The sequence below is a fragment of the Rhinolophus sinicus genome, chromosome 8, assembly GCF_057876585.1.
Source record: "Rhinolophus sinicus isolate RSI-liver-muscle chromosome 8, RSI-T2T, whole genome shotgun sequence".
In the NCBI taxonomy this organism is placed as follows: Eukaryota; Metazoa; Chordata; class Mammalia; order Chiroptera; family Rhinolophidae; genus Rhinolophus; species Rhinolophus sinicus.
The window spans coordinates 47,089,289-47,115,951 of record NC_142508.1 but is presented as its reverse complement, the minus strand read 5'-3'; the positions used below and the strand labels follow the sequence as shown (position 1 = coordinate 47,115,951).

The 26,663-nt window shown below is 43.0% G+C and overlaps 2 protein-coding genes across 3 annotated transcripts; both read right to left on the bottom strand.

The window, feature by feature from the left end:
* Nucleotides 1–906: 906 nt before the first annotated feature.
* LOC109434002 (protein FAM187B-like) lies at nucleotides 907–26,469 on the bottom strand. Of its 2 annotated transcripts, none has more exons than XM_019710648.3 (2): nucleotides 4,087–4,875; nucleotides 907–1,312 (listed from the first exon to the last, which is right to left on the bottom strand). In XM_019710648.3, exons 1-2 carry the CDS (start codon nucleotides 4,842–4,844, stop codon nucleotides 925–927), a joined length of 1,146 nt encoding a protein of 381 aa, XP_019566207.3. In that variant the 5' UTR covers nucleotides 4,845–4,875; the 3' UTR covers nucleotides 907–924. The 2 variants fall into 2 exon arrangements, 1 of the variants encoding a protein (XP_019566207.3); XR_002135762.3 differs by lacking the exon at nucleotides 4,087–4,875 and adding an exon at nucleotides 25,915–26,469 and having other exon boundaries at nucleotides 1,172–1,312.
* On the bottom strand, nucleotides 12,244–13,305 carry LOC109434003 (protein FAM187B-like). Its single transcript, XM_019710649.3, has one exon. It carries the CDS (start codon nucleotides 13,108–13,110, stop codon nucleotides 12,394–12,396), a length of 717 nt encoding a protein of 238 aa, XP_019566208.2. The 5' UTR covers nucleotides 13,111–13,305; the 3' UTR covers nucleotides 12,244–12,393.
* Nucleotides 26,470–26,663: the final 194 nt, after the last annotated feature.

Sequence of the window (26,663 nt, the reverse complement as noted above, 5' to 3'; positions counted from 1 at the left end):
AAGAATTTTGGGGTCCCTGGGCACCACATGAAACCTTAAGTGTTTTGGCAACAGTGTCTTGTATGTGAGGGGTGAGCTCTGTCCCCTCCTCAGTAACAGAAGTTCTGTTCTGGAAGTTTCAGATCTGTCCTGCAGTTGCTTCACAATGGAATATGAGGGCAACGGATTTTACAAGGCATTAATATTTTTCACTGTTGCACTCTGCTAAACAGTATATATAATTTCTGGGAACAGTCAGGTCTGGTGATTTCCGTGGGTCAGTTAGACCAGGCCTAGTGCCTTGTCCCGGTGGAAGGGGCTGTCTCCCCTTCTTGGAGTCTGAGGGGGCTCTTTCTACTGCAAGAACCAGGAAGGGTGGTCCATGTCTCACTGTCCTGTGTCACCACTTTGGCAACACTTTCTGACTTGGGGAGCTATGCCTAAAGGCCCTAGGCATAATCGGGGTAGGGTGGGGCAAGGGACGGGCAAGGAAAGGCAGAACCCAGTGCAGATCTGGGGGAGCCTGGGGGTTACCCACTCCCATCCCCATCTCTGCCCTTGTCCTTGGGAGACTGCAGTGAGTGAGGTGGCTATGATTTACCATCCCCAGAGACTCACCCCGAAATGGCCTCATTCCACCCCTCCTTTCCTTCCTGTGAGGAACACAGGGCTTGAGCCAGGCAACTTAGGTTTGAACTAGAGGCCCCCTCCAATTACTGGACAGACAGTCTTGCCTCAGTTTCCTCATCTGTGGGATGGAGATTGCTAATGAGTTACCAGAGCAGGACCTGGAACAGGGGAAGAGCTCAGCCACCTTTCGCTGTGGCCACAGGTCTGTTTGGCCCCCACACATTCAGGGTGTGGTATAGGGCAGGGGATATGGAAAGGACAGTTGAGGCAATTAAAGCACAGGAGGCCGGGTTTCCTGGCCACTGCAGGCTCGCTTTATTTCACCAGCAGCGTTCGGTGGCTTCTTTTGCTCCGTGAAGGGCGGAAGAGCTCGAGAAGCACCCCAAGCAGGCCCAGGATGGTGCCCACCAGAAGTATCAGCTTCAGCCCCTTGAAGACAGTGTCGGCCTTCCCCTGCCGGGCCTGTCCTGCCTCCGGCTGTTGTCCAGTTTCCTCTCGCTGCAGAATCTCCAGCACATCTAGACCAGGCCTGGGATTGAATCGAGCGATGAGCTCCTGCTGCACGAAACACGTGTAAATGGCTGGTTGGAAGACTTGCAGTTGTCTCCCACCATTGGAGGGGTCCAGGATGGTGGTCACATCCTGGCCGGAGAGCTGGCCTTGCCAGGTCAGGGGTGTGTTGTTGGCTTCCCAGACGATGGGCCTGCAAAGGAGGACAAGACCAGCTGCAGCACCCAAGGAAAACGGGGACAGATGTCTGAAGGAGGTGGAGGCAGCGGCACCCTCCTCTCTGGAGAACAGCAAGCAGTACCCCATCCAAAAAGCACTACGTAGCAGTGAGCAAGGGGAGGGTGGGGCACGAAGGCTGGGAAGTCTTGGAGCCCTGCCACCTACTGAGCGGGCTACCTGAGCCTCCATTTCCCCGTCTGAACACTGGAGGTGTAGCAATTATACTTACCTCAGACAGTTATTGGGAGGGATTCGTAAGAGTGCTCTCTCAATGATTTGTGTCCCCCTTTACCTGCTGGGCCTCATGTCCTCTAGTCTCCCCCTCATTCCCTCTGCCCCAGCCACACTGACCCCCTAGAAGTTCCTCCAACATGCGGGGCACAGTCCTGCCTCAGGGCCTTCTCCCTGGCCGCTCCCTCTGCCTAGAACGCTTGCCCTCAGTGCCCGCAGCTCCCCTCACCTCCTTAGTCTTGGCTGAAATGGCACCTTCTCGCGACACCTTCCCTGCTCTTCTGATGTGACCTTTCACCTTGCCCAGTCCCATCCCCCATCCCTGCCCGTATCACTGTCTAAAATATTGTATATTTTATTCATGTGATTCCTTTAGCGCTCCATGAGGACAGGAATCTTTTTCAGTTTTGTTCTGTATGGCATCCCAGATACCTAGAACAGTGCTTGGCTTATAAACACTCAGTGGTAAGTGGATAATGTGGAAAGTGAGTAAGTGAATCAGGCCCATCGTGGCTGAGGAACAGGGGACACTCAACAGGCTCCTTTGACAAGGCCAATCATCATACAATCGATAACTAACACCTATCAGGGTGGAACTGCTTGTCAGACACCGTTGGATGTGTCTTTCCAGTCATTTGTCCCCTTAAACATCACAAGTACCTCCAAGAAGTCAGGGCCAGCAAGACACTGTACTGAGTTGGACAGTGTCCTCCCTAAATTCATGCTCCAATTGGACCTCAGAATGTGACCTTATTCAGAATTAGGGTCATTGTAGATGTAATAGTTAAGATAAGGTCAGACTGCAGTAGGGTGAGCCCCAAATCCAATACGATCCATGTCTTTATAAGAGAAGAGACACAGACACGCAGACACACAGGGAGAATGCCAAGTGGTGATGGAGGCGGAGAGCAGAATGATACATCTCTAAGCCTAGGAAGGCCCAGGACTGCCAGACACCACTGGAAGCAGCATCTCAGATAGTACATGGCCCTGTTGACACCATGATTTTGGAATTCTAGCCTCCAGAACTATAGGAGAATAAATACTTGTTGTTTTAAGCCATCCCATTTGCGGTACTTTGTTATGGCAGCCCTAGCAAACTAATACAACCCCTATTCTACAGACGGGGAAACTAAGGCCCAGAGCGATGCCACAGGCCCACAGCTGGAAAGTGGCAGAGTTGGGATTGGAACCTGGGCCTGGCTGAACCCAGAACTTGAGACAGAAACTTCACATGAAGCTCCCTAGAGACATAGGAAATTCTTGAAGCCTTGGTGACCTCTCTTGATTCTTATCTCAAGTTTCCAACGACTGGCACTCAGGAACTCCTTGTGTAGCAAATGACCTGGAGTAGGTGTCCCAGTCCAGATGGGAGGAGGGGTCACATGCACTTTCCTGCACTTCTAAACAGTGGCATTTGTTAGGGAGCAGGTGTCCCTTTTTTTTTTTTTTTTTTAGGTGTTACTTTTTATACTTAAAGGAGGAGGAAGAAAGGATGGGAAGGCGACAAAATGATACAGAATGAGAAAACGAGAAGAATAGAAGTTACAGCTGGAATAGACAAGGAAAAGAAGACCAGATGGAGGAGGTGAGGCCAGATTCCACAAAGCCTATAGCTGCACAGGCCCCAAGAGGTTGTGAGGGCTCCCTCCTTGCAAGGGAAGGGCTGCCGCTGGCACTTAGAAAAGGAGGGCATGGGGACCCCATGGTGTATGTGAGATTAAGGGCCTTTGCTGCCACCTCCCACCACAGGTTTCCCTGGGGAAGGACTGCATCCCTCCCAGCTGGTTTCCCCATCTGTAGATGGACCTCCTTGGAGCCCACAGCTCCTGGGGCCAGGGAGGTGGGATGGGAGATGATGTGGTCCATGAAGAGAGTTTGCCCAGGGACTGGACCCCCAGGAAAGGGCAGCACCATGAGCGGCTGTAGTGCTTATAACCAGGGTAGGGGTGGCTGGATCGGGGAAGAGGAGGCACATGGGGAAACTTTCCAGGGGCTCCGGGCAGAAAGCTAAGAACATGAGTGGGAGCTCCAGGAGGCAAGCCTTGATGGGCATGCCCGAGGCACTGTCTTCTCCTCCCAGAGCCAGATGACCCACCCAGATGAGTCAGAGGCCTCAGAGCCCTACAGCTTCCCAGTCTTCCCCCAGCACAGCCCTACCACTCACCTGGGCTGCTCCTATCCCTGCCCTGACCACCTTGGATTGTCTCCCTGCTGGGCTGGGGACTTCCTGAGGGCAGAAGTTTGATGAACACCATATCCACAGCATCGCCCAGTGCAGGGCCAGTCAGCTGAGCCCTCCCTGAGTGTTAGCTGTCTTTGTTCTATCTCTGTGATGCAATAATGTGTGGGCACTAGGGCATTCTTGCTAAAGTATCTGAAGAAGCCAGTGGAGAGAGCCTGTGGGGCTGACCTGCAAAGAACCCCTCCCTCTTAGCACAGATTAATCACAAAGGCTCCCAGACTGGGGGAGCCTGGCTAGGAGCCTAGGGCAGGGCTGGTGCCGGCTTCCATCACCTGTAGATGGATCCTAAGGGGCAGGTGAGCCACGCAGATCCTGACTCCTCACTGAGCTCGAAGTTGTCAAAAGTGATGTCTGTCCCATCTGATGTTTTGCACTGGACGTTGCAGGCTTCCACCTGCATCTCAGGCCGCATGCGGCTGGACCACAGCCTAGCATCTCCCAGGTAGAACCAGCAGGGCAAGGGTTTCTCCAGGGGCTCCTGGATGTAGCAGTACCCCAGGCGTTTGCGCTCACCCGGCTTCCCACAGCGGTTACAGTCCTGCCATGGCTCCCAGTAGGTGAAGATGATCTCCTTGCCACCCAGACTCAGGGTCTCATTCTGCAGGGGCTTTTGGCCCAAGCCTCTGTGTGTAATGTGCAGGGTGCTGACGTCCTGGAAATCAATCTCATACTGCACCACTTGGATGCCATTCTTGTCCCGGCAGTTGTAGATGCCCGTCTGGGATGGTAATGGATTTTTAATGAGAATGCTGCCTTCAGGCATTATTTCTATGTTTGAAACACTGGGGGGGTGGCTGTACCAGTTGGTCTCATCTTGCAGGAAGAAGTAGTGCCACTGTGCCCCAGAGGAGTTGCAGTGAAGAAAGATATCATTGTTGGAAAGTAGGGCCCGTTGGCATTGCTTCCCATGGGGACATCTGACAGAAACATAGAGCCCCAGCACTGGGACAGCAAAGCTCAGCAGCAGCCACAGCGTGGTCAGCATGGTGGACTGGGACTGTGGCAGTGGGTCAGGCATCACCCTGGTCATTGTGAGGTCACCCCTGAAACTCAGGCCTCAACCCTGGGCAGCAGAATGAACTGAACTGCAGCCCACCCCATGCGTGTTCCCCATTTGTTTGGGGACAAGTTAACAACTATATTTCATTTCTCTTCCAAGCCCTTCCACTCTGCTGGGGTAGGAGGAACTTAATTTGTCTATTCAGGATTTTCTCTACCATCCCCATGCTTTGGCATTAAAGCGTCACATGGGAACATTCAACACATTTTCCCCAAACACCTACTAGGTTCTGGGCATACTTTTCAATGCTGGGGGTGGAGGTAAATAAAGCCTCTGGTTGTCACTCTGACCTCCTACCCATCCCAACCCCAACCTCTCCTCTCCAGCCATGCTGGCCTCACGCTGTTCCCGGAATACAGCAGGCAAGCAAAGGACTCCCACCTCAGGACCTGTGCTCATGCTGCTCCCCAGCTCTTCCCATAGATAGCTGCGTGGCTCAATTCATTTCAACTGTAAATATTCTTTCTCAGTGGGCTGCTTCACAAACCCTTTCCTAAACTCCTTCTTAGTCTTAAAATTAAAAATAATGATTGTGCAGGCTTGATCTGCCTTCATTCATTCATTTCACACATGTTTACTGAATGCTGACCATGTGCCAGCTATTATTCTAACCACAGCAATGAACAGATTAGACAAAGCCTCTGTTACCTTCTTGTGGAAGAGACAGATAACAAACATATAATATATAATGTCAGATACAGTAGATTCTTGTTATGCACAGCAATTACTTTTCCAGAAAGTTGCTCAACTAGCAAATACTGAAACACTGCTCCTAGGAGAAATACGGGGTTAGGGTCCTACATGCCTTTCGTCATAACTTTTTTGTCAGCTGATCAACACACGACCTTGTTTTTGGTGTGTTTTTATTCAAAGACATCTTATTTACTATATATTGTTGATTCATTAACATTGAACTTGTAGCCAACGTCACTTTAACTCATGTCTGAACAAAACTAATCTAACACATATATTTTCTTCATAAGACATATCACAGCCTTCTATGCCCAGGAGAAGTTTAGATCCTGACATGGCTGCCTGGTTAGTATATTTAAAGGGTGTGGAGGCCAGAGTAACTAAGGAGGAGTGGACAAGGGGAAGAGTGGTGAGTGGGTCAGATCTGAGTTCACCTAGTCTTTGCTAAGACATGCTGCCTTCTTCTTTACCTGGCTCCTTAAGGCTGGGGGATCTCTTAGCCTTGCTCCTGCCCCACACGGGCACCTCTACAGGCTGTATTTGGCATAAGCTGTATGCTTAGACTCTGGAACTGTTTCTTTTATGGTATCTTGCTGCCACCCCAAGAGTGGCAGATCCCCTCTGCTCTCACATCCTCTCTGCTCTCAGGTCTACAAAACCATCTAGATTTATTTGTCTTATAAAGTCCTTATATTTAAGACACATTAACATCTATACCCCTGTTGTTTCCCTTCTATCTCCCTCCCTCTCTGTCTTTCACCTCATCCCAGAGAATCTTTTCTAAACAGGAGAGCAGGGCTATGAAGAGACTGTGGGAAAGCCCACTTCTAATTTTCATTTTATCTAGGTGAGAAGTCACAAACTGGCTGAAGAAATGTTTTAATTGGTCTCATAAGGTGTTTTTATATAATTTAAATGAGCACACTCAATATGTAAAATCTAAGAGATTTCATACAAGAATCCATATACCCTGCCAGTCTTTAAATAATGTGGGTAAAATTTCTGCTTATTGCTATAATTCAGTAGCTTATACCAAACTAACACTCTTGAAAATAGCAACTGTTATTTTCTTTAAGATAACAGGATTAATATGTCTAAGACATGACAAGATGAGGATTTGGAATCTATATAGAAGAATCAAATGGAAATAATAGAAGTAAAAAATAAAAGGTGCGAAATTCAGAATTCACTAGAAAGGGTAACAATCTATTAAACACAACAGAAGAGAGGATTAGGAAAATGAAAGATAGGTCCATAGAAAAATATCTATACTGAACCATGCAAAGGAAAAAGATAGGAAAATACAGAAAAGAGTGTAAGAGACTTAGGAGACACGGTGAAAAGTTCTAGCATTCATGTAAATAGAGACCTAGATGAAAACGAGAGATAGGAGCATAAGCAATAATTGAAGAGATACTGAATGAAAACTTTCCAAGACTGATGAAAGACATCAAGCCACAAATTCAAGGTCTTCAAACTCCATACAGGATAAACACAAAGAAAACCACACATAGGCATTTTATAAGAAAACATTCTTGAAAATCAAAGAGGAAATCTTAAAAGTGTCCAGGGGAGAAAAAGATACATTACTTTCAAAGCAACAATCATAAGACCCTACACTGACTTTTAAAAAGAAAAAATGGAAGCTGCAAGACAATGGAATGACATTTTCAAAGCACTAAAAGTAAATGACTGCCAATCTAGAACTCTCTATATAGAAGTCTGTATACCCTAATGAAAATATCCTTCAAAGATGAGGGGAAAAATAAAGATATTTTCAGATTAAAACAGAGAATTCACCACAGCAGAGCACACCAAAAGTGATACTTAAAGAGAATTCTCCAGGCAGCAGGAAAACAATCCCAAATGGAAGTGAGGTGGTGCAGGAATGAAAAGCCCCAGAAGAGTAAAATGTGGGTAAAACTAAATTAATATTGAGAGTGTTTTAAAATAATGTCTCATAGGGTTTAAAATATGCATGAAATAAAAATGCCTGATGACCATTCCTGGTATACAAGGTTGGTTCAGTATCTTCAAAGCAATTAATGTTGTACACCACATAAACAAAATGAACAATAAAAATCATATGGTCATATAAATAGATGCAGAAAAAACATTTGACAAAATCCAGCATCCATTTATGATAAAAACTCTCAGCAAAATGGGAGTAGAGGAAACATAACTCAACATAATAAAGGCCATATATTACAAACCCACAGCTAACATCATACTCAATGGGGAAAAGCTAAAAGCATCCCCCTAAGATCAGGAACAGGCAAGGATGCCCACTTTCACTACTTTTATTCAACATAGTACTGGAAGTTCTAGACACAGCAATCAGACAAGAAAAAGAAATAAAAGGCATCCAAAGTGGAAAGGAGAAAGTAAAATAGTGATTATTTGCAGATGACATGATATTATATAGAGAGAACTCTACAGATTCCACCAAAAAAGTATTAGAACTGATAAATGAATTTAGACAAGTAGCAGGATACAAAATTAATATTCAGAAATCAGTTGCATTTTTATACACCAATAACGAAATGTCAGAAAGAGAAATTAAGAAAACACTCCCGTTTACAATTGCATCAAAAAATCACCACCACCACCACCAACAAAAAACCTAGAAATAAACCTAACCAAGGAAGCAAAAAACCTGTACTCAAAAAATTATAAGACTTGAAGAGAGAAATTAAAGAAGATACAAGCAAATGGAAACATATACAATGCACATGGACAGGGAGAATTAATATAGTTAAAATGTCCATACCATCCAAAGCAATCTATAGATTCAATCCAATCCCTATCAAAATACCAATGGCATTTCACACAGCTAGAACAAATAATCCCAAAATTTATATGGAACTATAAAAGACCACAAATAGCCACAGAAAGAAGAACAAAACTAGCGGTATCATGCTACCTGATATCAAACTCTACTACAAAGGCATAGTGATCAAAACAGCATGGTATTGGCATAAAAACAGATACATAGATCAATGGAACAGAATAGAGAGCCCAGAAATAAATCCATGCCTATGTAATCATTTAATCTATGGCAAAGGAAGCAAGAATTTACATTGGAGTAAAGATAGTCTATTCAATAAATTGTGCTGGGAAAACTGGACAGACACATGCAAAAAACAAACAAACAAACAAAAAAACACCAGAAACTGGACCACCTTCTTATGTCATATACAAAAATAAACTCAAAATAAATTAAAGTCTTAAAATGTAAGACCCAAAATCATAAAAATCCAAAAGAAAATATAGGAAGTAAACTCTCAAACATTATTCTTAGTGATATTTTCACTGATATAGCCCCTCAAGCAAGGGAAATGAAAGAAATAATAAACAAATGGGACTACATCAAATTAAAAACATTTTTCACTGCAAAGGAAACCATCAACAAAACAAAAAGACATCCTACTGAATGGGAGAAGTTATTTGCTAATGATACATCTGAAAGGGGTTTATATCCAAAATTTATATATAAAAAACTCATATTACTCAAATGCCTAATCACTATGCTAAAAATCCAATCCCAAACATTCCAATTGAAAAATGGGCAGAGGACCTGAATAGACATTTCTCCAAAGAGGACACATAGGTGGCCAAGAGACATATAAAAAGATGCTCAACATCACTCATCATCAGAAAAATGCAAATAAAAACCACAATGAGATACCACTTCACTCTTGTCAGAATGGCCATCAATAAATTAACAAACAACAAGTGTTGGCGAGGATATGGAGAAAGGGGAACACTTGTGCACTGTTGGTAGGATTGCAAATTGGTACAGCCACTATGGAAAACAGTACGGAGTTTCCTCAAAAAATTAAAAATAGAACTACCCAGCAATTCCACTCCTGAGTATTTTCCAAAGAAATCCAAAACACTAATTAGAAAAAATATATACAGCCCTATGTTTCCTGCAGCGCTATTCACAATAGCCAAGATACGGAATTGAAATGCCCATCAATGGACAATTGGCTACAATAGAATATTACTCTGCCATAAAAAAGAATGAAATGTTACCATTTGCAACAATATGGATGGACCCAGAGGGTATTATGCTAAGTGAAATAAGTCAGACTGAGAAAGACAAACATCATATGATCTCACTTATATGTGGAATCTAAAGAACAGAATAAACAAACAAACAAAACAGAAATAGACTCAAAGATACAGAGAACAAATGATGGTTGCTAGAAGTGAGGGTGTTGGGGGCATGGGTGGGAAAGGTGAAGAGATTAGAAAATACAAATTGGCAGTTACAAAATAGTCACAGGTATGTGAAATACAGTATGGAAAATATAGTCAATAATATTGTAAAAACTATGTATATTGTCAGATGGGAGTTAGAGTTATTGGAGGGATCACTTCATAAATTATATAAATGCCTAATCACTATGCTGTACAGCTGAAACTAATATAATATTGAATGTCAACTATAATTTTAATAAATTTATAGTCACAAAATATAAAGTACAATACAGGGAATATAGTCAATGGTATTGTAATAACTATGTATAGTATGAGATGGGTAGTAGACTTGTTGGGGTTATCATTTTGTGAGGTGTGTAAATGTCTAATCACTATGTTGTTTTGTACGCCTGAAACTAATTTTAAAAACCATTAAAAAAATACTTGATAACAAGAACACAACAGATGAAAGGAGAATAAATGGAGCTAAAATATTATAAGGTCTCTGCATTGTCAAGGAAATGTACAAGTACAAATTCATATTGTATTCTAATGAGTGAGAATTAATGTAATCTCTGGAGCAAATGGTAAAAGAATGCATCTCTAATAAGCTAACAGAAGAGGGAATGGAATAATTAAAACTGGTAAATCCAAAAGCAGGAAAAGACAAAAGAACTAAAGAAGTGACAGAACAAGTAGGAAGCAAATAGGAACATGGTAGATTTAAACCCAGCTATATTAGTAAGTACATTCAATGTAAATGAACTAAATATTCCAATTAAAAGACAAAGATTTTCAGACTTAATATGAAAAACAAACATCTAAATATCTACTGCTTAAATGAAACTCACTTTAAATAAAAAATATTGAAAGTTGAAAGTAAAAACATGGAAAAATATCATGCAAACACTAACCAAAAGAAAACTGGTACAGTAGCTATACTTATAACAAAAAGTAGACATGAGGGCCAAAAGTATTACTAGAGATTACAAGAGACATTTTATAAAATGGTCAATTCAGTAGGAAGATATAAAGATCCTAAGTTTGTATGAACCTAAAAGTATATAAAGCAAAACATGATAGTACTAAAGGTTGAAACAGACAAATCCACAATGGACTACGCAAACAAAAATTTAGTAGAGATATAGAAGATTTGAACAATATGATATAAATTTGACCTAATTCATATATATAGAACACTGCACTCAACTTTAGAATATACATTCTTTTCACATTCATATGAAATATTTGCTAAAATTGACCATATTCTAGGCCATAAATGTTAAAAGAATTGAATCACATTTTTCACCAGTAGAATTAAGCTGGATACATATGATAAAAAAGTAATAAGAACATCCTCAGATATTTGAAAATGATATAATGAAATGTCTAAATAACCAATGGATCAAAAGAGAAATCACAATTGAAAATAGAAAATATTTTTAACTGACTAGAGATGAAAATGTAACACATCAAAACCCATGGGATGCAGGTAAGTTGTGATTAGGGGGAAATTTACAGCCTAAATACATACTTTGGGGGGAAAAGGATAAAAACTAGAGAGTTTAGCAAGCATTTCAAATACCAGAAATCAGATAAAAAACAAAAGTACAATTTAAAAAAACCAAACAAAAAAACCAAAAATAAAAAAACCCAAAAAGTTGTTTTTTAAAAAAGATATATGAGATTGATGAAGCCCTAACAAGACTAATCAGGAAAAAAGGGAGAGGACCTAAATAACTAATATCAATAATGAAAAAATGAGACATTACTCCAGATCTCAGAAGCATAAAAAGATAATGAGAGTGTATTACAAACAACTTTTGGCCAAAACTTCTGAAAATTTAATTGAAACAGATAAATTCATTGAAAACGCAACAACAGTGGCACATGAAAAAAAAATCTAAACAGTTCTACACTTACTATTAAAGAAATTGAATCTGTAATTAAAAACCTATGCACAAAAAACCCACAAAGCCCAGAAAGCTTTACTAGTGAATTCTTCCACGCGTTTCTTAACAATTAAGAAAGACATCAAATCTTTCAAAACCTTTCCAGAAATAGAAAAAGATGGAACACTTCTAAACTTCTATGAGGCCTGCTATCAAAACATTATATGGACATTACACCAAAGGAAGACGTATACTACCAGATATCATGACTTATTATGAAGGCATAATAATTAAAATACTGTGACATTGGTACAAGGATGGATAGACAAATTGAATCAGTCAGAGCTCAATGAGGAGACAGAAACCACAGTAGTGTCTATGTTGACATGAGCATGAGACAGAGTGTCTTGGTCCCTAGGTTTTATATTTGGTCTGCCCTTTACTATCAGGAGCCTGTGAGAGCAGGGAGTAGGTCTCTATTGGTCACCACTGTGTCCACATTACCACCGACATAGGGCCTGGTTCAGAAGGGGCACCAGGCAATTCCTGATGAATGAACATCTGAACAAGCCAGTGAAGAGATCCCTCACTGCATAAACTGACCATGAAGGCTTATGGGCTGGGAGACAGAACCTGCTTTTCCACTAGAAGATAAACCCCTGTCCCAGGTGCGCACAGGAAATAAAGCCTGGGTGAGGGTCAAAGGCTGGGCTGACGCCCTGGATCATTCACCTGTAGATGGAAGCAAAGGGGCAGGTGAGCCACATGTTCTTGGTCAACTTGCCCAGCTGGTAAATGTCAAAGACGAAGTATGGCTGGTTGGTTTCCTTGAAGTGGTCGCAAGGTACAAGGCAGGCTTCTACCTGCAGCTCAGGCCGCATGCGGCTGTATCGCACCTTCTCCCCTCTCAGATAGAGCCAACAGGGCATGGGTTTCTCCAGGGGCTCCTCAATGTGGCAGTACCCCAGGCGTTTGCGCTCCCCTGGCTCCCCACAGAGGTTACAGTCCTGCCAGGGCTCCCAGTGGGTGAAGATGAGTACACTGCTACTCAGCCTCAGAGTCTCATTCTGAAGGGGCTTTTGGCCCAGATCTTTGTGTGTAACATGCAGGGTGGTGACATCCTGAAAATCAAGCTCATACTCCACTATGAGGGCACTGTCACTGTCCTGGCAGTGATAGAGGCCTGTCTGGGAGGGCTGAGGGTTGGTCAGTTGGAGGCTGCCCCCAGGCAGTTTCTTTGTGTTAGGCATTGAGGAGACCAGCAAGGGAACCTCCTCCAGAATGGAAGAGAAGTACCAGACTGCCTTTGGATCGTCACACTGCAGGGCAATATCATTGCCCGAGAGGAGGGCCCGCTGACAGAGACTCTTGTAGGTACAGCTGATTAATATCTGGGTCCACAAAGTGGGGAGAGAGAGGCAAAGCAGCAATAAGGTGCTCAGCATTGTCGCCCGAGACTACTTCTCTGTCGTCCGAGGAGGCTGGGAACCACCCTGGGCATTGTGAAGTCACCCACAGAACTCAGGCATCAGCCCTGGGCAGTGGAATGCCTTGGTCCACTGCACTTCCAGGAGTACAATTCAGTTCATGTCATCAAACAGCTTGGTGTAGGTTATAGGGTCAAAAACTCAAATGTCCACACGAGCTGGGCAGGAAACAGAATGAGTGAACCTAAGTCAGAACAAGTGAACTAAGAAGCTAAATTCTTTGTCCTCCACGTACCCAATAAACAACGGTGGAATGGGAAAAATGGCTTCATGTACATCAGGAAGGAGAAGAAGGGGAAACACACAGAAATCACTGGTCTGCACCATTTTTAAAATCCTGTGATAAGATACTGCAAGGGCCTCCTATCTTGTAGATGGGGAGAATTCCTTAATTAGCACCAAATCAGCTTCTTAGGGGAGGGGTTCCCAAACCTTTGTTCTCTGTGGCTCATGTCTCCACCCTCCAGGGAGGCATCTCCTTTTCCATTGTCCTCCTTGGCTACATGTGAAGTGGCGTTAGAACATGTGAGCTCCTTGGCACTTTCTCAGCCTGCTTGCTGTCTCCCAAAGATTGGGAATTATGGATTCTTAAAAGCCTCCAGTCAACTCCTTGTGCAAAAAAACCACATTCACAGTTCTGTTCAAGATGTTCCCCTCCCACTGCTATCTCTTTCTCCCTTCCCCCCACCCCACCCCCCACCCATGGAGAGTCATATTCTCCATCTTTCATTCACTGAGCCTTAAGTTACTACCTGGAAGTAACTTAAGGATTTTCTCAGAGTATCTTAATTCATTCGGAGATTTTAACAATGGTCAATAATTATTTAATTAGTGATATACCCTTGATTTTATCTTGACAAAAGCTGAGTTCTAATTGGGCTCTGTTTCTCAAAGGCCTTCCCAATTATTGGCCAACTCTAGCCAACATTCACTCCTACTATTACGTATTTCAACTACTTCCCCTAAAGCTGCAAGTTTATTAAGTACTGTACCTACCTTACAAGGTATCTCAGGCAACAGTCTCCATTCTTCTAGTTTCAAATAAGTTTCCTTGTTCCCTTTACTCTGTGTCTAAGCCAATGCCATGTGTATTTTTAATTATAGCAGCACCCCACTCCTTATACTAATTTCTGTATTACTCAAGATAGGCTATTTGCTACTATACAGTTATAAATTTCCCCCAAATCTCAATGACTTACAAAGACAAAGGTTTATGTCTTACTCATGTACCATGTCCATTGTGGGTTAGCATTATACTCATCAGGGATCCAGAACGATGGAGCAACTGCCATCTTTAACATTTCCAATTTCATGCCAGAGGAGGAAGAAAGAGAGCTCTATTGTATTTTATGAGCACAATTAAATGCTCTGGCCTTAAATGACACATGTCACTTGTTCACAAACCATTGGCTAGAAACAGTTATATAGCATCACCAATTCACCAACCCAACAAAGGAAGTGGAATTCTGTATGTCCCTGAAGTATTTGGCAAATAGCAGTTAGTAATAATTACCACAGCTAATGTCTCCCACAAGAACTATTCTTTTACATCATAAAGTTAAAACCATTTCCAAAATCTTCCCATCAGACCTCTGCTAAAGTTTCATTGGCCAGGATTAGTTCCCATGTGCAGATCCAAAGCAATCCCTGAAAGGAAAGGAAATTTTCATGATTGGTTTAAGCCAATCAGAAGTTGCTCTCTGGGACTGGGGACGTACAATTTTCTCTGACTAAAGAAGTCAGAGAAGATCTAAACAAAATCAGGGCTGTGTATGCATGAAAGACGTAGAAGAGAATACTTATTTGGTGTAACCAACCATGTCTTCCACAGTATCCACAGATGGCAAAAACTACTCATTCCAGGATTATGATGGGCACTGCATCACCTTGGGCAAGTGCTCAAACTTCTAAGCCTCGGTTCCCCCATCTGTCAAATAGGGACATTAGAACTCTCCCTCACAAACTATGGTGGTTATAAAGCTTTCAAGAGATTATTCATGTAAAATTCTTGGCACAGTCTGGGTTTGGAATAAGACAGTGGTTAGGATAATGAGAATGTGGCCAAGGTTTCAGTCCCGGACTCTGGAATCAGTTTCATCTCTTGATCCACCTTTTATTAGAGTAATTTGGACTCAGCAGGGGGACTTCTTGTGCCTGGGACATTCATGTACTCCACAAATAATCATTTCTTACTCACTTGCTAAGTCCCTGTCCTCATGGAGCTTACATTCTAGTGGGGATGTTTTAATCAGTATAAGTTAGGTTATGCTGTGTAACAAAATAATTCTGGAATCTCAGTGGCTTAACACAATTTTCTTTTTGCTTGTGCTACATGTCCAGTGTGGGTTGGTGGAGAGACCTACTCCACAGAGTCCCTTCAAGTGCCATGGATTATGAAGACTGTACCATCAGCAACAACATTAGCTGCTACAGCAAGAGAAGGGAGGATAGTGATGATTAAATGCTTTGGCCTGGTACGGAGTTACATTACTTATGATTGCAGGCCATTGACTAGAATTAATCACATAGCCCCACTAACTGTAGGAGGGGCTGGGAAATGTACAGAAACACGTTGGAATATTTGCTGAGCAATATTGCCTTTGCCTTGAGGGAAAACAGATAGTAAACAAGTAAATGACTGAAAAAACAGCAGATAACTGCTTTGACGGGGTGGGGAGTGGTGAGAAAGAGATGGGGATAGAGACTTTTATGGGTTGAATTGTGTCCCCCAAATTTCATATGTTGAAGCCCTAACCCTAGTACCTTAAACTTATTTGGAGATAGAGCCTTAAGGAGGTAATTAAGTTAAAATGAAGTAACTAAGTTAAAATTTTGGTGGGCCCAAATCCAGTATGATTGGTGTCCTTATAAAAAGAGATTAGGACACAGACAACACAGACAGGGGGACAACTATGTGAGGACACAGAGAGAAGATGGCCATCAGCAAGCCAAGCAGAGAGGCCTTAGAAGGAAACCAACCCTGCCAGCACCTTGATCTTGTACTCCTAGCCTTTGGACTGTGAAGAAATAAATTTCTGTTGTTTAAGCCACCCAGTCTGTGTTATTTGTTATGGCAATCCTATCAATACAGAGACTATTTAAAGGGAGTGAGGAGAGAAGGCCTCTCTGAAGAATTGACATTTGAGCAGACCCACATAAGATGAGCCATGCAGATTCCAGAAGAAGCAAGGTCTGGACTAAGCAGACAGCACATGCAAAGGCCTTGGGGTGGGAACATGTCTGGCATGTAGCAATGCACTTCAGCCAAAGGCCATCAAGTATGCATCTGTGGTTGAACAAAGTTGGGTTTATTGACCAACTGCACTGAGGAAGATGCAACCATGGGGAATGTTGCAATGTCTCAGTAAAAAACGGTGTTAGAAAAGGCTTATAGAATTTGGGCTTGTGTTATGTGATTTAGGGAAGGGTTCAAGAAAGTTGGGATTTGCTTTGGATTGGGTACTGTCAGGAAGTGGGAGTAATTCTGTATTATCTTTTTTTTTTTTTTTAAGCTTTTTATTGGGGAAGGGGAACAGGACTTTACTGGGGAACAGTGTGTACTTCCAGGACTTTTTTCCAAGTCAAGTTGTTATCTTTTCAATCTTAGTTGTGGAGGGTGCCGTTCAGCTTCAAGTTGTTGTCCTTTCAGTCTTAGTTGTGGAGGGCGCAGCTCAGCTCCAGGTCCAGTTGCTGTTGCTAGTTGCAAGGGGTGCAGCCCACCATCCCTTGTGGGACTCCAACCGGCAACCTTGTGGTTGAGAGGACGCGCTCCAACCAATTGAGCCATCCAGGAGCTCAGCAGCAGCTCAGTTCAAGGTGCCGTGTTCAATCTTAGTTGCATCCCTTGCAGGACTCGAGGAGTTGAATGGGCAACATTGTGGTTGAGAGCCCACTGGCTCATGTGGGAATCGAACCGGAAGCCTTCGGAGTTAGGAGCACAGAGCTCCAACCGCCTGAGCCACCAGGCCAGCCCCTGTATTATCTTTAAGATGAGAAGAATGCGGTGAAGCTAAAGCAGCAGTCACTCATATTAGCTGAGAGAGGGGGATGTTTGGTATTTTGTGGCTTGGATAATGCTTCTATTTCTGTCTGTGTTCAGACATGATTACAGAGTGGTCTTGTTTTTCTCTTGGTTCGTTAGTGTTACAGAGAGGCCTTATGTGATGTTGGTGTTCTGTGAAATTGTTTATTTTCAACAGGAGAATACCATGATCTAGCTGTGAGTTCTAGGCCACCTTCTAGCAACATTAATACCCAGTTATTAGTGTCAGGTCAGCTCCCAGCTACCAGAGGCTGCTTATTTGAATAACTGCAATTCTCTTGCAAAGTTGGCCTGGTCAAATGGCTTTCTCTCTGTGAACCTCAATTTCTTCATTTTTAAAATAGGGATTTTAATGGTATAGGCTACACAGGTCTCTTCTGAGGATTTTGATGAGATGCTATATATTAAGTGTTCAGTGTTATTATTGGAGGATGGGCAATGAGGACCTTGTCCTCTAAATATAAGGGTTCTGTGTCCTGACTGCAGACTACTGCTTCTGATCACAGAGGTGCAGACACAGAAGTGGGCCACCATTGTTTCAACCCCAGCTGGCTGAAGCAACTTCCAGGAGATTTAAAGGGAAAGCCTCTGGATTATCTCCCCTACTTCCCCTTTTGGGAGTGAGATGTTTAGGGATTAGGGCATTCAAAAATAACTGATACACCTGAAACTAAACTAAAATAATAAATTTATATTAAAAAAATGACTGATACATCTTACAGGGGAATTTAGAAAGTCATTGCACAAGCCCAAGGAAAGAGTCACCCTCAGAAAAGATCTGAGATACCTTAAGATTTCTCCTCAGGCTGGTCCCCAGCACAGAGACACCGACAACAAACCAACCAACCAACAAACAAACATCTCCATCAAACCCTGGGGGAAGATGAAAATATGATTCCCATAGTTAACACGGAATTGTGTCAAATGTGCATTTTCAACCACAACAACAAAAAAATCACAAGGCATGAAAAAACAGGAAAGTATGGGAAAATAAAAACCCATCACTGAGGAAGTCCAGATGGCAGACATACTAGCTATAGAATTAAACAACTGTCATCAAATGCTCAAAGAGCTAACAAAGACATGGAGGAAGACAGGAAAGTGATCTATGAACACAATGAGAATATCAATAAAGAGGTAGAAAGTATTAAAAAAAAGAAATTCTGAAGCTGAAAAATACAATTACTGAAATGAAAAATTCACTAGAGGAGTTTAAAAATAGGTGAGCAAATATGAAGCAAATGTGGACAGAATTGCAGGGAGAAATACTTGTAGAGTATGTCTTACAATAATAGTTAGACTTAAATATCCCACTTTCACTAATAAAACAAACAGATAGATGATAAGTAATGAAATAGAGAACTTGAACAGCACAATGAACCAACTATATCTAACAGACATATACAGAACACTCCAGACAATGATGAAATATAAGTGCACATTGAACATTTTCCAGGATATACCATATGTTAGGCCACCAATTCAGTCTCAGTAGATTTTAAAAGATAGCTATCATACCAAGTATTTTCTCCAAACACAATGGGATTAATTTAGAAAACAATAACGGATGAAAAACTGGAAAGTTTACAATTATGTGTATAAATTAAACAACACTCTGTTAAACAATCAATAGGTCAAAGAAGAAATCACAAGGGAAATTTAAAAATACTTAGAGACAAATGAAAATGGAAATACAATATACCAACACTTGTGGGATGTAGCAGAAGCAGTGCTAAGAGAGAAATTTATGTCTACATTAAAGAGCAGATATATAGGCCAATGGAATAAAATAGAGAATCCAGAAATAAATCTTCACATGATGCTACTTCACACACACTGGGATGCCTGTAATCAAGAAAACAGGAAATGACAAGTATTGGTGAGGATGTGGAAAGCTTGGAACTCTCCTTCATTGCTGTAATGTAATGTCAAAGATGTAGCAATGTGAAAAACAGTTTGGCAGTTCCTCAGGATTCAAAATAGAACTACCATAGGATCTAGCAATTCCACTCCTACGTATAATCCAAAAGAATTAAAAGCAGATATCTAGATCCCAAGATCCAAGATGGTGGAGTAGATGAACACTGTGCCTGCTTCCTTCCATGAACACATTAAAATTACAACTAAATTATAGAACAATCAACCTGGAGAACCATCTGAAGTCTGGCTGAACAGAAGTTTTATATCTAAGGATATAAAGAAGCCATATTGAGACTGGTAGGAGGGGTCAAGACGTGGAACTGGCTAACCCCAAACCTTTGTGTGGTGGTTGAGAACCGGGAGGGATATCTCAGCTGCAGAGGTTCCCTCCAGAGGAGTGAGGGACCCCAGCCTCCCATACTGGCCTCCCTAACCCAGAGTACTGGTGCTGGGAAGAGGAGCCACCTCAAAATCAGGCTGTGAAAAGCAATGGGATTCCAACCATCCAGGTCGAATGGAAGGCTGTGGAAACCCACGCTTCCTCGTAAAGGGCCTGTGCACAGACTGTTACCCCCAGGCACTCACCTTGGGCTCCAGTGGAGGGACAATAACTCAGGGGGTGTCGGAGACATACGGGGGGGCAAAATGAGTTGTGTGGCTTCACAGCGAGGGCTGGAGGACAGTCAGCATTTTCCCTGTGAGGTATTCTTCTCCCATGCATCTGGCAGGCTGGAGCCATCTTTCCTGTGTTGAGCCCTCCCACTACACTTACAGCCAAATCTGAATCTGATTGGTCTGGTGAGATCCACAGCTCTGCCCCACTGACTCACTGAGACCTCACCCCACCCAACTCCCACAATGATGAAGGTACACTCTCCAAGAGCAGCCAGCCCTGCCCCCATTTCACTCATTCTTGGAAAACTATTGGAGTCCAACAGACCCCAGGCAGGTGGTGACCAGCCTTGGTGTGCTCTGAGACTTTTGCTGAGTAGCTTCAGCTCAGCACTAGCACCAGAATTTATATTAACCTGGTGACCACAACTCTTCCCGCTCTAGTGACTTCCTGAGACCCTGCCTCACCCAACGTGCATACCTCACAAAGCTTTATCAGCTTTAATCTAAGGGAGCTCGCAGGTGGCAGCAGGCCTCGAGGTGTCCTGGTATTTTGTGGAGCTACCCCAGGCCTGATACTGGTGGCAGATGTCCTCAGTTCGCAGCCTGGCCTCTCCCATGCACCTCCAAGGCTAGCATAGGCAGTGAACAACCACAAATAGCTTTGTAGCTCCTACCAGGTAGTCCCTGACTGGTCACAGGCAGTGGGTGACCTGGGCCTGCACCAGAGCCTCTCACAAGAGGCACCAGAACGAACATACTTGGAGGTTGGCTTCAGACCACAGCAGCATACCACCCAATTAGCCCCACAAGTGGCACACCCAAAGGGCAGTCTCAATAGGCACCAAAGCCCACTGGGTCAAATCCTACTCAGTGGGGTAAGCACCTCGAACAGCAGCCTGTAAGCTGTGGATGTGGCCAAACCCCACAGCCAACTAGCCAGAGGGTCAATCCTACCCACTGACATGTCAATAGTAACTAAGGCTCAACTATAAGAGGTCACAACCCACACAAGGACCACTGTTGGAGCACCTGGTGCAGGTGACTATGGAGACTGTTCTACTGGGCCCCACAGGGCACCTACTACGTAAGGTCACCTGGCCGAGACTGGGGGATGTAGCAGAGCTACTTAATAATACATAGAAACAAACAGAGAGGCAGCCAAAATGAGGAAACAAAGAAATACATCCCAAATGAAAGAACAGGAGAAAAATTCACAAAAATAACTAAACAAAATGGAGGCAAGCAACCTACCAGATCAGATTTCAAAACAATGGTTATAAGGATGCTCAAGGAACTTAGTGAAAATTTCAACAAAGAGATAGCAAGCATAAAAGAAAGGACATAGAAACCATAAAAAAGAACCAGTTAGAAGTGAAGACTACAATAAATGAAATGAAGACTGCACTAGAAGGAATCACCAGCAGACTAGATGAAGCAGAGGATTGAATCAGTGATTTGGAAGACAAAGTAGTAGAAAACACCCAGTCGGAATAGCAAAAAGAAAAAAAGAATTTTAAAAATGAGGATACTTTAAGAGACCTCTGGGACAACCTTAAGTGTAGTAACATTCACCTCATAGGGTTACCAGAAGGAGAAGAGAGAAAGCAAGGGATTGAGAACTTATTTGAAGAAATAATGAATGAAAAGTTTTCTACCCTGGAGAAAGAAATAGACATACAAGTTCAAGAAGTGCAGAGAATCCCAAGCAAGATGAACCCAAACAGGCTCACACCAAGACACATTATAATTAGAATGACAAAGGTTAAAGTCAAAGAGAGAATCCTAAAAGCAGCAAGAGAAAGGCAAATAGTAACTTAAAAGGGAGCTCCCATTAGATGTCAGCTGATTTCTCAACAGAAACTTTGCAGGCCGGGCGGCGCGGTGGCTCAGGTGGTTGGAGCTCCCGGGCTCCTAACTCCGAAGGCTGCCGGTTCGATTCCCACATGGGCCAGTGGGCTCTCAACCACAAGGTTGCCGGTTCAATTCCTCGAGTCCCACAAGGGATGGTGGGCTCCACCCCCTGCAACTAAGATTGAACAGGCACCTTGAGCTTAGCTGCCGCTGAGCTCCTGGATGGCTCAGTTGGTTGGAGGATGTCCTCTCAACCACAAGGTTGCCGGTTCGACTCCTGCAAGGGATGGTGGGCTGCGCCCCCTGCATCTAACAACAACAACTGGATGTGGAGCTAAGCTGGAGCTGAGCTGCGCCCTCCACAACTAAGACTGAAAGGACAACAACTTGAAGCTGAACGGCACCCTCCACAACTAAGATTGAAAGGACAACAACTTGACTTGGAAAAAAGTGCTGGAAGTACACACTGTTCCCCAATAAAGTCCTGTTCTCCTTCCCCAATAAAATCTTAAAAAAAAAAAAAGAAAGAAAGGAAGGAAGGAAGGAAGGAAGGAAGGAAGGAAGGAAGGAAGGAAGGAAGGAAGAAAGAAAGAAACTTTGCAGGCCAGAAGGGATTGGCAGGAAATATTCAAAGTGATGAAAAGCAAGGATCTACAACTGAGACTACTCTACCCTGCAAGGCTGTCATTTAAAATCAAAGGACAGATAAAGAGCTTCCCAGACAAGGAAAAGCTAAAGGAGTTCATCACCACCAAACCTGTATTACAAGGAATGTTAGAGGGACTTCTTTAAGACGGAAAAAAAATTAAAAGTATGAATAATAAAATAGCAATAGCTACATATCTATCAACAATTATTTAAAATGTAAATGGATTAAATGCCCCACTCAAAAGACATAGGAGGTCTGAATGGATAAGAAAACAAGACCCCTTTCATATAATGCCTACAAAAGACTCACTTCAGATTGAAAGACACACACAGACAGAAGGTAAAGGGATGGAAGAAGATATTTCATGAAAATGGAAATTTGAAAAAAGAAAGAAAGAAAGAAAAAGAAGCTGTGGTAGCAATACTTATACCAGACAAAATAGACTTTAAAACAAAGACAAGAGACAAAGAAGGACCTGGTAATCCCACTTCAAGGTATTTATCTAAAGAAACCCAAATGCTACTTCAAGGGGACATGTGCATCCATATGTTCATTGCAGCATTGTTTACAATGGCCAGGATGTGGAGGCAGCCTGGGTGTCTGTCAATGGGATGAATGGATAAAAATGAGGTGGTACATATATACAATGAAATATTGCTTGGCCAGGGAAGAGAGTGGGATCTTGCCACCTGCAGCACATAGATGGATATAGAACGTCCTGTGCTGAGTGGAGTGTCAGACAGAGAAAGAGAGATGCAATGTGATTTTACTTCTATGTGGAATCTAAAGAACAAAATAAACAAATAAAACAGTAACGAACTCATAGATACAGAGAATATTTTGATGGTAGCCAGATGGTAAGGAGGTTGCAGATGAGTGAAAAAGGGGATGGGATTAAGAAATACAAATTGATTGTTATGCAGTAATCATTGGGATGTAGGGTATAGAATAAAGAATATAGTCAATAATATTGTAATAACTATGTATGGTGCAGCTGGGTACTAGAGTTGTTGGGGTGATAGATAGGTGGGGGTTGGGGGCAGGGTGAAGAGGTGAAGAGATTAAGAAGCACAAACAGATAGTTACAAATTGTGTTGGGGATGTAAAGTAAAGCATAGGGAATATAGTCAATAATATGGCCAATAATATACTAACTTTGTATAGTGCCATGTGGGTACTAGACTAGTGAGGGTGATCATTTCTTAAATTATATAAATGTCTAACCACTATGCTGTACACCTGAAATATAAAATAATATTGAATGTCAACTGTAATTAAAATTTTTAAAAGGGGGGGGGAACTTGAAGGGGAATAAGAGGTCCTAATTTCCAGATATAAAACAAATAAGTCATGGGGATGTGATGTACAGCATGGGGAATATAGTCAATAATATTGCGATAGCGTGGTACGGTGTCAGGTGGTTGCTGGACTTACTATGATGATCACTTCTTTAGGAATATAAATATTGAATAACTATGGTGTATACCTGACTCTAATTTAATGTTGTATGTTAGCTATATTTTGATAAAAATCTTTTTAAAAGCAGTTATCTGTACAGCAATGTTTAGAGCAGCATTATTTACAATAACCGAAAGGTGGAAACAACCCAAGTGTCTAACAACAGATAAATGGATACACAAATGTGGTATATACATACAGTGAAATACTATTTAGCCATAAAAAGGAATGACATTTTGTGATATATACTACAACATGGATGGGTCTTGAGAATATTATGCTTAGTGAATAAGGCAGACACAGAAACATAAATATTGTATGATGCCACTTATATAGGGTACCTAAAATGGGCAATTTGACAGAGAAAGAATAGAGGTAACCAGGCACTAGGGACAGGTGGGAGTGGGGTTATTGTTTAATCGGCACAGAGTTTATATTGGGGATGATGAAAAAGATTAGGTTTTAGACAGTGATGAGTACACAACGTTGTGATGTAATTAAAGCTGAACTGCACACTTACAAATGGCTAAAAGGACACATCTTATAGTACGAGATCAGGCCATTAAGTTTGCAAACTCATCCTAGAAAAAGTGCTACATATCTCATTGCTGAATATCACTTCGGTCACCTTTGAGGTACTCCCTTGGGAAGCTATACACCGATGCCAGCACCTGGTCCACCCTTCAAAACAATTTTGGAACTCTTTTTCTGGAATGGCCATCAGAGCTGTTGCTGTATTACCCTTGATGTCTTGAATGTCATCAAAAGATCTTCCTTTCTATATTTCCTTTATCTTGGGTGTATAGAGCATATAAAATATACTATAAACAAGGTTGTTGTTGGATCGAGGTTTGCAAAACAAGTTGTTTACTAGTAGGTGTGAAACTCATGAGTGAAGTGAAAGTAAACATGTTTATGTACATACATGAAAGTAAACATGTTTATATTTATGTGTAAAACTTAGCATAACAAAATTGAGTGGTAAACACTTTCTCCAAAACAACTTCTGGTTATCACCTAAGAAGTAAACAAGTCCAAAAAAAAGACGATAAAAGCACAGCTCAAGAGCAGTGCAGTGAGTAGTCCGACTGGGCGCTCTGGCTAAGACCCTCTGCCAGGTGCAAGCTGAGATAGTCCAGAACTCTCCCAAGTTCTTTCTTGCAAGACCAGCTTGCCTCAGACTCGTGGGGGGCCCAGTCGTCTCTCCCAGAGCAGGGACGTTTCTCCACCTCGATTGACTCTGGGACTTGGTTCATTACTAAATTCTATTTTATCTTGTATGACCTATGGTGCTTACTGGAGCATTGGCCTTTGGAGGGACACTGGTTCCCAAATAAAGCTGTGTTACTCACTCTATCTAAACCTGTGTGTCAGGACTTTGTTCCCCACTCATGTCACGAGTACCATGCAGGGATGTAGGGCCCTGCGGAGGGGTTAATGTCCCCTTGACTTTCAGGAAGAGACTGAAACGTGGTGACTGCCCTTTCAGGCTCTCACAACATTCGAGTAAAGAAAGAAGTCATTGGGGGCCAGATCAGGTGAGTAGGAAGGGTGTTCCAATACAATTATTTGTTTACTGGCTAAAAACTTCCTCACATACAGTGCTGTGTGAGCTGGTGCATTGTCGTGATGCAAGAGCCATGAATTGTTGGCGAAAAGTTCAGGTCATCTAATTTCTTCATGCAGCCTTTTCAGCACTTCCAAATAGTAAACTTGGTTAGCTGTTTGTCCAGTTGGTACAAGCTCATAATGAATCATCCTTCTGATATATATAAAAAAAAAGGTTAGCAAACATCCTTGCAACAAGTTCACTAACTTAATTGACAGACCTCGTATGTATATTTTGCCATATAAAAATATTTTTTTAAAGAAGTGAATGTGAAAGTTGGGGAGGAATGTTGAAATTTTTTTAAAAGGTAGCCAGGGAAGGTGTCACTGCAAAGGTGATCTTTGAGTAAAGTACTAAAGGAGGTGGAGGATCATGAGGCCACCTTGGTAAGGACATTCCGCTACAGGTAGTAGTAAGTGTAATAGGCCTGAAGTGAGAGTGTGAAAGGCACATTACACAACAGGAGGCCAGCGTGATTAAGAGGTCGTGAGGTCAGAGAGGGAACAAGAGTATTTTGGTTTCTGCTGGAAAGGAGAGCCACAGGAAGATTTCGAACACAGGTACGTTATCCTACTTGAGTTATAACAAGATTCGGTCCAATAAAATATCCCTGCTTACCAAATCGGCCAGCTAGTGGCCAGTTTGCGACCTCCTAGGAGTCTCCTCAGAGGAAGCACCTAGTGTTTCCCAGGACGCGCTTCTCCTAGCCGCCATCAGGGGGCAGCAGATCCGCGCTGCACCCCGGGCGTTCTGGTGGCCTTGCCCGGCCTCGCCCTAGGTCGCAGGTAGTAAAGTCCTTGGGAAGCTTAAGCAAAAACCCGTCCTTAGTGCCGAGCCTCCGCTCGGCCCCTTTAAGAGCCAGTTTCCGGAGGCCAGACCTAGGACAAGTGATGCCCCGAGGCCAAACCACAAGATGGGAAAGGGGGGAGACGGAGGAAACTTCCGAAGTAGAATTCCAACTTTTCCTGCGCCTGATTCCCCACGGGCGTCCCTAAGGGGGCAGAGCTTTCCTTCTGGGAACTTCACTTGGTTCTTTAAGTCATCTAAGTGAAAGACACAAGAGGTCCGCAGCGCCTCGATTCATTGGGATGTGAGGGACCCCACGTCTAGTGGAAAAAGCAGGCGCTATACACAAGCGTCTCCCTACCCCAAGCTCGTTTAGACTCGCCCCGCCCTGCCTGTTGTACCTAGGCGGGTCCATCGCGGGCCGGGGAGAGGGGTGAGAGGGAACAGGTGTGCGCCGGGACCCGCCCCCTCAACAGGTGAATCACGCCAGTTGAGTCTCGGTCCTCGTGAGTCATACTCCACTCGTCTCGGCCTGAGCAGGAGGGGCCGGGACGGGAATCCCAGGTCTGCAGGCGCCCTCC

Excerpts from the sequence above, each read along its gene's own strand:
- LOC109434002 (XM_019710648.3), bottom strand. The coding sequence starts at position 4,844 with ATGACCAGGGTGATGCCTGACCCACTGCCACAGTCCCAGTCCACCATG. Across the intron at positions 1,313-4,086 it reads CCCTTAGGATCCATCTACAG|GCCCATCGTCTGGGAAGCCA; the intron begins GTGATGGAAGCC and ends CCTCCTTTGCAG.
- LOC109434003 (XM_019710649.3), bottom strand. The coding sequence starts at position 13,110 with ATGCTGAGCACCTTATTGCTGCTTTGCCTCTCTCTCCCCACTTTGTGG.